The 12,866-nt window shown below is 40.3% G+C and overlaps 1 protein-coding gene across 3 annotated transcripts in view; it reads right to left on the bottom strand.

The window, feature by feature from the left end:
* Nucleotides 1-11,914, bottom strand: part of LOC137944211 (uncharacterized protein C630.12) — a 31,621-nt gene extending 19,707 nt beyond the window's left edge. For 2 of the 3 annotated variants that reach the window (XM_068789793.1, XM_068789792.1), the window contains exons 1-7: nucleotides 11,557-11,914; nucleotides 11,070-11,132; nucleotides 10,422-10,600; nucleotides 9,126-9,261; nucleotides 7,449-7,545; nucleotides 4,030-4,089; nucleotides 3,843-3,943 (exon numbers count right to left, since the gene is read on the bottom strand). In XM_068789793.1, coding sequence (XP_068645894.1) covers nucleotides 3,843-3,943; nucleotides 4,030-4,089; nucleotides 7,449-7,545; nucleotides 9,126-9,261; nucleotides 10,422-10,600; nucleotides 11,070-11,132; nucleotides 11,557-11,691 — 771 coding nt within the window. In that variant the 5' untranslated portion in view covers nucleotides 11,692-11,914. The remainder of the gene's footprint in view (nucleotides 1-3,842; nucleotides 3,944-4,029; nucleotides 4,090-7,448; nucleotides 7,546-9,125; nucleotides 9,262-10,421; nucleotides 10,601-11,069; nucleotides 11,133-11,556) is intronic. The other variant, XM_068789794.1, reaches the window with a different exon arrangement.
* Nucleotides 11,915-12,866: the final 952 nt, after the last annotated feature.

Genomic DNA, 12,866 nt, shown 5'->3' with positions numbered 1-12,866 from the left:
GACTTGCTTTTACTCTTCTTGTTTACGCTTCTCTAGACACCTTGGATGGCCCCCTTATCTCACACTGGTTCACAAACCGTCTAAGATTAAAATACACCCCACACATCTCCCACATCCAACACCACACCTGGCTTCTCACTCTCCAAAACCCAGCTAACAAAAATGCCGCAAAAGAAGCCATCTCACACTCAGCCTCCCCCATCCACGTTGTTGATGACAGGAAACCATCTTACACGGACTTCTCCTTTGGACAGTGGATTACTGTCAAGGGTTTGCCAGTCGAGCTCTGGTGTAACCACACTCTAGAGTGCATTGCTAGCGCCTTCATAGTGCTTCCGCACTGACGTTGCACATCAAGAGCAACACTGAAGTGTGTCAGACTCTTTATCCTTCTTGATTTCCCCCAATCTGAAATGATGTTGCTCAAGATCATCATCAGGGACACCTCCTTTTGGATCCAGCGACCTTTGACAGCTTCAATCCAATGGGCGACAGCTCCCGCACCACCACCAACTCGCAACTCAGCCAACTCTGTGAGCCCAACCCGACCACTCACCCAGTCCCCTCAGGAATCGCCTCCATTGTGCCTAACCAGGCCACCGACCACTCCCTTCCATCAACACTTTTTTCAAATTCAAATTTCAAACCCACGACCCTAACACCTCACCTTGAACCCCTGACAGCACCCCTGGCAGCTTCGATAGCTTTTTAGAGATTCCCTAGCCCCTCAACCCCTCCTCGACAGCTCAGGCCCAACACTCGATACATCACCCTGACCCTTCCTCGCCACAACAAGTCAAATACCATCCTCTGACCGTATATCCCCCCGAGACACCTAACAACCTTGACAACCACGTTGAACCCAACCCAGGTCAACCTAAGAATATGGCCCTCATCCCCACAACAATTTCCCAACTAAACATCCCATTAAAACTTCAAATTATGTGGCATCCCCTCCCCACCCCCAACACACAACAGCGTCCCCAACAACACTGACGGTATATCCACCACCTGGAAAGAAACCACAACTCTCCAGCCACGTCGTTCCCCTCCCCTTCCTGTTTCTTTCCCTCTGATGCTTCTTTCGCACCCCACCCCTCGCTCAATCATGAACCCTCGTTCCCCCCTCCTCTGCTCCATCACCAACTAGCCACTCAAACTCCAAATCTTCTGTCTCCACTCACATCACCCCACACACTCCTGGCCCTCTTCTGGCCCAGGACTGTGTTGGACTGGCCTCCCTCCCCTCCGGCCACGTACGGCAGAAAAGGAAAAGGCCGGTTGTGCTAGCCTTCGGGGAAGCAAGCAGCCTCCAACAACTCCCCCTCGGCCAAACCTCGAGCCGCATCTCCTTCCTCCCCTCTGGTGAACAATCCAAACAATTCATTGCTGGTCTCCAATCCGAAAAACACAAGTATGACGAGACTACTTGAAACCAAATGATGGAATTGACCTACAAATTTGGGGTTGTTTACTCAAAACAATTCCCTAGTGTAGACGAGCCAGCTGGAATCCCCAAATCTCGTTCCATATGATAATTATCTTTGGAACGTTCGGGGAATTGGTTCACGGTGTAAGTGAGCTACTATCAAAAATATCCTTTCCCAAAACCGCCCTCCATCATAATCCTCCAAGAATCTAAATGCCAATCGCTGGCAATTGCCACTGTGAGGGACCTTTGGTACTGCTCTGAGCTGGATTGGGCTACCATTAACGCTATCGACCACTCGGGGGGACCTCCTCCTCCTCTGGAATCCTAACTCTATTGAGATTCTTGACACCAAGTTCGACACCCATACAATTGGACTCCAAGATCAGCACATAGGGCACACCTGAAGCCTCATTGGTGTCTATTGCCCCACTCGGTACCGTGTTGGTGCCACTTACTGGGAAGAACTTCATGACCTGCTTCTGGGCTGGACCACCCCCTTGGCTCCTTGTTGGGGATTTCAATGCAATTCGGTTCTGCTGTGAGAAGGCCCCGCCAGCTACTAGGATTACATCAACTATGAGGGCATTTGATGACCTCATTGGCAGTTGCGAACTTGAAGAAATCACCCTCTCCGGGAAAGATTTCACTTGGTCAAATGGGCAGCGCCAACCTATCCTCTCAAAGCTCGATCATTTCCTCGCCAACAACAGCTGGCTTCAGCTCTATGGAGATGCCTCTGGAAAGGTCCTCAGCTGTGTTAGCTCTAACCATAGGCCAATCCTCCTATGGCTGCTGGGGAAATGCACCTTTTAGATTCGACAACACCTGGCTGAATTCAGCTCTTACCTAGAAGATTGGTGGCAGAACGTCCACCCCAGCACAAACCCGGGGTGGGCCTTCCCACTCAAGCTCAAGCTCCTCAAAGCCAAACTCTGAAATTGGTCCTCTAGTCGCCGTGCTACTGCTGTTGCTGCTGCCAGGAAATGATCTGCCCTCAACAACCTCACTGATCTAGACCGCACCGAGGAGCATAGGTCACTCTCTCCCTCTGAATTTTTCCAATGTTAACAGTCTAAATCAGAAATATCAATCTATTTCTTTCAACGAAAATATCATCTAGAAACAACGAGCCCGGTTTCGGTAGCTCAATGATGGAGATGGAAACACAAAATTCTTCCACTCCATCTCTGCCAGACAAAGGTCTGCATTTGAGTAGCATGGCCTGCCCCATATCCTTGGTATGACGAACACCAAGGCCTCCAAACATCTTGGGCATACAGACATCTTTCCATCCCACTAAGTGATACTTGAATTCATTGTTGGCTCCTCTCCATAAGAAACGCTTCTTGATGGTATTGATGCAGCGACAAATGGAGGTAGAGAAAGGCAGGAAAGAGAGGAAGTAGTTTGGCAAACCCGCAATGAAAGAGTTAGGAAGGATGAGTCTCCCCACCTTCCATAGAAGCCCTTCTCCACTAGGTGGACAGTCATCTTTCGAGTCGCCCAATAATAGGAGCCCAGAGCTCCTTCCGTGGTTTACTGTCAATCAAAGGAAGCCCAGGGTAGGTAGTGGGAAGATTAGAAATAGAGCATCCCAAAGTGTCCACCATAGTATGAAGTAAATCCGGGTCAATATGATATCCAAGAATGATGGTTTTGCTCCAATTTATTTTCTGCCTCAAAGTGAGCTCAAAGAGGCCAAGTAGAACCTTGAGCCGCAAGACTTACTCCTGCCACGCCAAAACATATGGTGTCATCAGCAAATTGCAATATTGGTATGTCAATTCCTCATGGTTGGCATTCTCACTAATCCACCCCATTCTTTTTGTTGAATAGACCAGAGAAGAAAGTACTCAGCAATGAAGTTGAAGAAAAGGAGGGAAAGCGGATCACCCTAGTTGTTTTCACACTTTGACTAGCAATATTGCTCATTCTCCACACCAAGCTTCCAATACGATTTAGCTAGCCAGCATGGTTCATAAACCTCACATACCCAATGCCCTAGTTGTTTTCACACTTTGGCCTACAAACCTGCTCCTAATACTCAAGTTGATGTTTAACTTTTTTAGATACCCTTCTTCAAAAAAACTCTTTTTTAATAATCTTGATACAATTAGAGATACTAGCAATAAAAGGTGAATAAGATAAAAAGTACTCTGTTTCTGCCAATAAAATCTCATCCATATTTACAAAAAAAAAAAAAAAAAACTTATAGATCTAAGAGAGTGGGAGCAGAACCATCTTCTGGATAAAGATAAAGACTCATAACTGATTTGTTGATCTTGATGAATGCATATACCATGCATCTCTTCTATCTTTACCACTTTTGTACCTTGAACAGCACACGATTCTTACAACAGGGTAAATCAAATTCCAATAGCACAAAAGATGAAAACACAAAAGCATTTACCTGATTGATGACGGGAGAAGTACGGTAAGGACCACATGCAGTGTTATCAGATCGAAAAAGCGGAATATGTGTTAATAAAACCCTTGGATTGAGTGAAACATCTATTGAATCAATAGAACAAAAGAAAAGTCAAATTCAACAGCCATAGTATGTAGTCAAATATTTTGGACAGCCAGAATCTGCATACCCATGGACACATTTTTTATAAAATCCCAAGCAGTGGATGTCAGATTTCCTTCAGGAGGGCCTGTATACACAAACATTACAGTGACAAAATTTAATAACACCAAACAAAAGGTAGAGATAGACAAAATTCAAAAGATGAAAAGACTGAGTAAATATACAACAAATCTACTCTTTTCCCTTGTATCCACAGAAGTGCATATACTTCTTGTTTATTCCCTGTTTATGTTAGATCGTTACATATGCATTGTAACTCTTGCTCATCTATGATGTGCATTGGTAATATTTATTTTGAGAAGGAATAGAATCCCATTAAACAAAGCAGAAGAATACAAAAGGAGAAGGCTAAAGAGAACCCATAGCATTTCACTAGGGAAAGATATTAAGTTTTATTTTAAATAGTGGTAATTCATCAAAGAAAATGGCTCAAACCCGAAGAGAAGAGAGTTCCCTAATACAAGATCATATCTCAGAACCCCAGCTTTAGCTAAATCATCAGCAATAGAATTTACGGATCTTACAACATTTTTATGAGTGAAGTGAAAATTTATTGAAAAAGCAAGAAGTAAATACAAGAAAGGTGCACTCCTTTTTTTTCTAGAGAGAAATGAAAAAAAATTATTCAGAAATCCAAAGAATTACAGAGCTAGCTAGAGGGACACTCTCTCAATAACAAGAGATTGAAAGGAGGCACCCTGCTTAGCTAAAGAGTATATCAAAGGGTTGGCTGAACGGGGAACATGAGACCAAGTACAGTGGTATAAAGATATAATGTCAGAAATCTGGTAATAGACGGACTAGTGTTTGCAAGGCGACTCGATGAAAGAAGAGCACCAGTTGTTCAAGATCTGAGAGTCAACCTCAATGAGAAAGTAACCACAGAGGTGGTCCTGAAAATTGATGAGCCCTTGGAGGAGGCTATAGAGTTCAGCAGAAGTGGAATCAGCAATACCCATCAGACCAGGATAAGAGATGATAGTAGCCCCACTTGAATCACAAAAGGCTTCTCCAAATCCAGCAATTCCTGGATTGCCACTAGCGTTACCATCGAAATTGAGTTTGATTAAACCTGGCCAAGTGGGTTTCTAGGCCATGTTGATAGAAGGGCAAGAAGGGGTAGACATGTTGGCCAATATGCACCAGTTATTGCAGAGAGAGGTGCCCATGAACCTAGAGAACTCCTTGGTGTGAATCCAGAAGGAAATATGCGCAACTATAATGGAGGAAAACTCATCAGCATTTCTGAATTTACAATTAAATCTTCCGTTGTTGCGCTCTTTCCAGAGAGCCCAAGAAATGTGGGCAAGACAAGCCGAGATCAGAATCTTTCCCATCTTAGGCAACATGGTGCCTATGATGATTCGGCTGGTGCTGAGAAGGTCACACTGGAGGTAGAGCTAAAGGCCCACTTTACAAAAGATGTCTCCAAACAATCTAGGAGTAATGGCAGTGAAGCAGAAGATGAATAACAGTTTCTTCATCAGAGATGCAAAAAGGGCAGTGGCAACAAACAGTAGAATTGCCTTGTCTTCTCAGGTAATCAATATTCAAGATTCTGTTTTGGACAGCACACCAAAAGAAGGATTTAATTCTGGGAGGAGCTCCCTGCTCAAAAGTGTGGAGCAAAGGGAAGGAGCGACATGGGGGGAGAGCAACTAAAGTTTAGCAGCAATCATCGGTCACCAAATTGCTTTGGAAGTAAAGTCAAAGTTCCAAAACCATTTAAGAAGAAAGGCTGATTCGTGTCTTTTGTGAGTCGTATGCCCAAGCCCCCACGATCCTTTAGCCAGTAAACATCCTTCCAATTGACTAAATGATATTTAAAGGCTTCATTGGTTTCCCTCCACAGGAATCGGCGCTTAAGAGCGCCAATATGGATGCAAACCAAAGCAATGCAGTGCTTGAAGGAGAGGTAGTAGTTGGGATGCCAGCAATGCAGGACTTTAGCAAGGTATTCTTCCGGCTTTCTGTAAGAGGCACCCTTTCCAAGTTGCTAAGCGCCTTTCAAGCCTCTAAATAACCAGATTCCAAAGCTGTTTGTTGGGGTGGCAGTCAAAGAGAGGAAAGCCAAGGTGAGCTGTGGGCAAAGTGCTGATCCTGCAGCCCAGGCAAAACGTCATACTTTCCAGCAACCCGATTAATGTGGTAGCCAATGATTGATATTTTCTTCCAGTTCACTTTCTGGTTCTTAGTAGGTCATAAATCTCTCTAACGCCAATGCTGGAAAATTTTCTCTCCTCTTAAGCATGGCTCTCTTAGCAGCTCCCAACATCTGAACAATTTTGGGTCAAGGCCCAACTGTTACTGGAGTCCCATCAAATTGTAAGGAATTAGACGCCCTAATTCCAAACTAGCAAGAGCAATAATAAAAATATTTGCTGAAAAAAGGAAAAGCGAGCATGAGAACAAACAACAAGATTTATACAGGTTCGCCTCAAAGTGAAACTACATCCTGTTTTCCGCCATTGCAATAATCCACTATGAAGATGAAATAGTTTACAAGAGAAATTGCACACACTTACTGGTGTTTTTCTCTAACCTCTTCTCGACCGCAACTTATGATGCACCTAAGATAATCAAAACCCTAATAGCGGCAAATATAAAGAGGAAACTAGGGTAACCACGATACAAGAGTAAAAATCCCAAACTGCCTTAAATAAAATAGCAGTTAATATATCGTGACCTGGCGGGGGCTCCTCCCCCATACCCCCGAGAGGGGGCACAGAGACCTTACCGAAAAGGTCGATCCGCGTACCGACTCAATGTAGGGTGTTGATTAGGTTCCACAACTTAACACAAACATACTCCTATGCCACAAAGAAAGTCATCCAACTCAAAAGCTCAAGCATGGAGTGGATATCCCCAATCCTAATTCTTAGACAAGATATAAATCACTCTATTTCCGGTTAGGAACTTCACCCATCACTCTTGTTAAATTGGGTCCAAGGCCCTATCCCAAAATGACTAGTCAACTTAGGAAATCTCTTTCCCAACTAATAAATTTAAGATCTTTGTACTCACTAATCCATGTGGGACTATGCCTTAACACTCCCCCTCGTGTAGACTTTTGTGGCTCTACAAGTGGATAATTTAGGAGTAGGCAGTTTAGGTGTAGGCCCTCTGTTGTGGTTCTACAAGTGGATAGTTTTAGGTGTAGGACTCTCAATTGATGGATCTAAGCATTAACAAGCTTTGGCATTTTTCAAAAGTCAAGGTTTTAAGCCAATCCAACCCAACCAAGATGTCAAATACAGTTCAATTAATCAGTTCAGATTTCAGAACATTGTTTGGAATTATATGAATATTCTCTTCTATCTTGAGACTAATTGTTCATCAAATAATGAAAAGAAAAAGGAGGGTTTTGGGCCAACAAGGTGACAGAGCAGGAAATGTGATAATAAATACATTCTATTCATTACTAACCATCAAGAGTTTGAGCATCAACAACAATAAAATCCACCTTCCCCACTGCAAACCGGTAGTTTCGCAGCCCAAACTCTTCCTCGTAACGATTGATAACCTGCATGACAAAATATCTCAGCCAACTTTTCTTTTTCTTGGCATGGTGGGAACTCCGTTAAAAATTAAAGAATAAACAAAATGTACATCAACTCCTGCAGACTTCAGACCCATCAGTCTGATTGCTAGCCACTATAAACTACTTCTTAAGGTCATTTTAGTAAGATTAAGTAAAGCTCTTCCAAGCATAAAATGGTGATTATGAAGCACAATAAAAATCTTAGTGTAATGGATGTGTATTTGAGCATATTTTTAGAAAGCCATAAGTTTAGATAAACCTATGCCTCCTTCCCCCTCTAAATTTATCCTAGCAAAAACCTTTTTAAGAGGCAAATATTTGTTCACCAAAGTCTTAGGACAACAGCATCAGGCCAAAAGATTTTATGGTTTCTGAGAGAAGTTCAAATGGCCACGAGAATCTAAAGTCATAAACGTCAAGTACCTAAGAGGAAGGAACATATAACTGAAAAAACAAAAGCAGAAACTTAAGACCCATCCATTTCTTCTTCTTCTTCTTCTTCTTCTGACCCTTCTAATTTTTATTTCCTTGTTTTGTTGAAATAACAGCACATCCATTTCAAAAAAAAAGAAAAAAAAAAGATCAATCTATTTTCAGCTTGTTAAAGTTGTAGGAAATTTCTTTTCGGGTCTAGGCGGTTGCACCTAATGTTGTTGACGCAAGTCCCAGTGTGTTTTGGGCAGGTGCTGTAAAATGGAACCAAGTTGGCTCATTGTTGTAGGTGTCATCAGATATACCATAGTGAAATCTTCAACTCAGCAAGAGATCCCCGGGAGTGTAGTAGCAATCTAAAATAGTGATTATGAAGCACAATAAAAATATTTAGTGTAATGGATGTGTATTTGAGCATATTTTTTTAGCATATTTTTAGAAAGGCATAGGTTTAGATAAGCCTATGCCTCCTCTAAATTTTTCCTTGCAAAAACCTTTTTCAGAGGCAGATATTTGTTCACCAATCTTCTTCTTCATCTTTGTCTTCTTCTTAATCTTCTTCTTCTATTCAAAAACTCCCCTTAAATCCTAGGTATTAATTTCAACAGGAAAATGCTCTCCTATAAACTTGTAAAAAACAACTTTACAACTTCTTTTTGAAATATCAGTGTCCATGTAAACTTTACAACTTCTCATTTACAACTTTACAACTCCTAACACCTTTAACTTATAATTTTCACCAATTGAGACATCTATCAGTGTCCATGTCAATTAGATCAACAAACAACGTGATCTTGTTAATTGGAATATTCTTCTTCAATAGTCCCTATTCCCTTTTTTTTATGAATAGTCCCTACTCCCTTTAAACCCTAGAAATCTAGTCTCGGCAGGAAAATGCTTTCCAAGAAAAATTTAAAAAAATAAATAAATAACTCAAAATTACAACTTCTAACACCTTTAATTTATACACCTATCAATGTTCATTTCAGTTAGATCAACAGAGAACCTGATCTTGTTAGCTGGAATATCACATCATTTTTGCAACCTGTGCATGGGCAAACAAAACAAAGCAAAACAGCCAAAAGGTGACTTTCCAGCCTAGTTCCAAATGCCACAGATTATTGGCATACCTTTGGATGACGAGAATGGAAACCTGCATAGCCAATATCATGATTTCCTGAAAGGTAGTGCACTATCGCGTTTGAAGTTTGTCTGTATTGGTTCAGATCAAATATATGCTTAAAACGGTTTAAAGACTCCTGCCACCTGTCAAAAGAATTATAAAAATTGAGAGTAATAAAGTATCTGAGAAGAAAGATCAAAAACTGATACTCACCAAATCACACAATATTTGGAAAAGCATAAAAGTTGTTTCAAGCTCAGGTTAATAAATTGGAGAAGATTGATGGATGTTTAAAAGACTTAACTGCACAGTGAATGTAGCTTATTGACTCAATCTACCAGCTCACTCTCTCATGCATTCGGTCTTCCAAGATTCATTACTCAAGAAGAAATTAGGAAGTGACCAAAACTGCCATTGCATCAACACCGACTTTTGACACTACAGAAGCCTTGCAACCACAGCCCAAAGCCATTAAGGGAGAAGTGATGGGTGCTCCAAAGTACTTGTCAAGTGGACCACCTCTAAAAGACACCATTAGGAGGTAGAGGATGAACTACAACTTCGTTTTCCATATTTCCAAGTATTGAACCTAGAGGATAAAATTTTTTAGGGGACATTTTTTTGCAGTTTCAATGCATAGATGCATTTTGGTAAAAAAAATAAAAAATCAATATGTAAGAAGGACAAACATGATAACCCAAAAATTGTATATTAGTAGAAAAGTGAACATATAGGGCTAGCTTTCAAATTTTTAATGTATAAAGGTATTTTAGGCATTTTGGACGAAATATATAATGGGTCAATCCAGAACTTAAGTTCGACAGTTTACTGGAGAATCTCAAAGTCTCATTGGTAAGTGACCCTAGTATTGAGAAACTAAGCGTCCAACAAAGACCTGGAATAAGCCAACCATTGCAAGAAGCCTGATAGTTGCCTGACCCGGTCTAACCCTACCCAAACAAGAGAATCAAGGGCTACGGAACCTAAAAATCAAATTAGTGATTTTCTTTTTCCGTTTAAACTCTTTTCCAGAATTGTTCACCCTAATGTAAAAGATTGCATCACATCAAATTTCATCCTAAACATGAACTTTGGTAGAGTATGCCCATACTCAACGTGCCAGTACTAAATTAGGCAAGAAGAGAAATTCAATATAGAGAAACTCCCAAAAAAATGCTCAACCAAATGGACCGATCCAAACAAAGTGTAACCTACATGGTAAAGCACATTTGTGTTTCTAAAAATAGTAAAGCAAATCTTCGGATCAAAAGAAAAAAGATAAGCAAATCTCTTCATGCCTTACTCTTCATCTGTCAATAATGGTCCCCCATCAAATTGGTCGCCCAGAAATACAACTAAATCAGGGTCGAAAGGCAATACTGATGAATGAAATGACCTTCTCATATATAAGTCTGTATAGAATTGAGCAGTCTCTAAGGCAATTGATTTTGGAGCAAGTTGATGAGAAGTCCGATCCATAAGCTGTCATCGATGAATTCAGTTAGGTTTAGCAATTTTAACATAAACTAAAAACATCGTCAAAAATCATTAAAAGATTAAAGAAATACAAGTCTGAGTAACTGTCCAGGGCAAGGGCTACCACAAAGACTCTCAAAAGAAGTTCTCCTCCCAACTCTCAAGAGAAATACAATTTCTCTACTAATAGAAGAAAGGGAATTTGGTAGGCACAGTAAGCAGAAATGAGAATTCTAAGCCAGCTCTAATTTTTTTAGGAAAACCTCCCCCATCTAGGGGGACAAGTCCCCTTGAAGTGTATTAGTTATCCCACCATCACCACCACCACCATCATCCACAGCAAGTCCACCACTCATTTCTAACATTTTCACCCAAATATAGCCAAAACCAGTGTAAAAGAAGAATATATGAGTTTAGTACAAAGAAAACATTCTTAAATTTTTACCACACAGTCTGCACTCAAAATATATTTTACCTGTGGATCAGCAAGAATAACAACTTTCACCAGATCACGATGATTTGTATTGCTTCCGACCATCTGCATAAGCGATTCAACAATAGCAGCGAATTAGTGGAACACAATTTAACCAACATTATGGAAATTATATATATATAGCTTTAGTTTTTTTTTTTTAAATTAAACAGTCAGATAATAAGTCCTGTACAACGAACCTAATGTGACAAATATTAATCAATGCACGTAGAGGAAACGGAAATCCCAAGAGAATAGCAATCCTGAATAAAATGTAGAAAGCCTGCTGCATAAAACTGATAGATAACCAAGAAAAATGTAAGACGGATCCCCCAAAGCAAGGCGTCAAACCATGAAAAAAAAAACAGTCTAAGCAATTATGCAGCGAAGAAAAAACGTAAAAAGGTTCAATCGCAGAGGGTTAAGAAGTGGATCATTCACAAATGATAAAGAGGAAAAGGAGACAAACGATCCACTTTTAATAGAGTACCTGGGGTGAAGACTTTGGTAGTTGAGGCCAGGAGCATGTCCAAAAAGGCAGCCAAAATGCAACCATCTCGCCATATAGGAGACTAGCGGCCCAAATGCAGCTGAGGAAAATCGTAAGCTTCCAAAGACTCTGCATTTTCTTCCTCGGATCAGTCCTCGAATCCTGAACTGCAGAGAGTTCACTTTTCTCTCTTCTGCAAAGATTGATCGAGCTGGCAACGAACAGAGATCGTAACTGAGTTCACCATGCCAATGATTTTCTTCAGAATTTAGAGGGAGATGCTGTCAGAGGCGAGTACCGAGTCCTCAACTAGTGACCAGAGTTACCGATTATCATATAGTTTTTCTATTTTTAAGGAACTTCCACCGACTCGGACATTGTTTATGAAACCACTACACCTATATTATGGCCTTATGGGTAAGAGAAAACAAATTGAAAAGAAAAAGGACTTATTAGAGTCATTCAACAAATCAAACCCAAAACAAGAGAAACCATAGTTCCTAGATAGTAAATGCTACGCAAAACAATTCTATGTTGAGATTGTAATACTTGAATTATATCAAAAATGTTTCAAGAGTCCAAAATCTTTAGTTTGAAAACTTTGGACAAGTTTTTCTTTACTTGGTTAATGTCCTTTCGATCACACCCCATGAGAATGCTATCATCCACATAAACAGCCAAAAGAATAAGACCATTGTTAGTATGTCTAATAAGGACCAAGTTATTCATTTCACACCACTTAAAACCAAACCTACAAACAATTTTACTACAATTGTTTGAGGTCATAGAGTGATTTATTAAGTCTACACACTTTCTCCCCTTCAACCACCAAACTATGTTGAAACATGTAGAGTTCTTCAAGGAGATCATTGTTAAGTGAGACATTTTTACATCTAGTTGAGGAAATAAGAAGTTTTAAATAATTTAGTTTGGCAACCGGAAAAAATGATTCTTCATAATCAACATCATATGTCTAAGTAAATTCTTTAGCAACCAGCGAGTCGAGCAACAGAGTAAATCCTTTAACATACCTTTTCTCCATAAAAGAAGAAAAAACCAATTTAACTACCATGTTGGTAGCAAAATGCCAACATTTCTAGCTGAGTGGTGAGGTATAGTTTGTAATATCATTTTTGACATATTTTTAGAAAGTGGCATTGTGTTAAAGATGATTTAATCTTTGTGTCGAATCTTGTTTTATGATTTACGACTAATTCATATAGGATGGGGATGGGTTTTCACATTCACGCCCCGAACTTGTTTGTCAGATTTACTCAAATATTATGTTTGAAAATGATCTATAAGGTTAA

The sequence above is a fragment of the Aristolochia californica genome, unplaced genomic scaffold (assembly GCF_029961685.1).
Source record: "Aristolochia californica isolate CCGP_79_NKW_82.1479 unplaced genomic scaffold, dmAriCali1.0.hap1 SCAF_11, whole genome shotgun sequence".
Classification (NCBI taxonomy): domain Eukaryota; kingdom Viridiplantae; phylum Streptophyta; class Magnoliopsida; order Piperales; family Aristolochiaceae; genus Aristolochia; species Aristolochia californica.
Note: the sequence above shows the minus strand (reverse complement) of the source record. Positions and strands in the feature narration are given on the sequence as shown.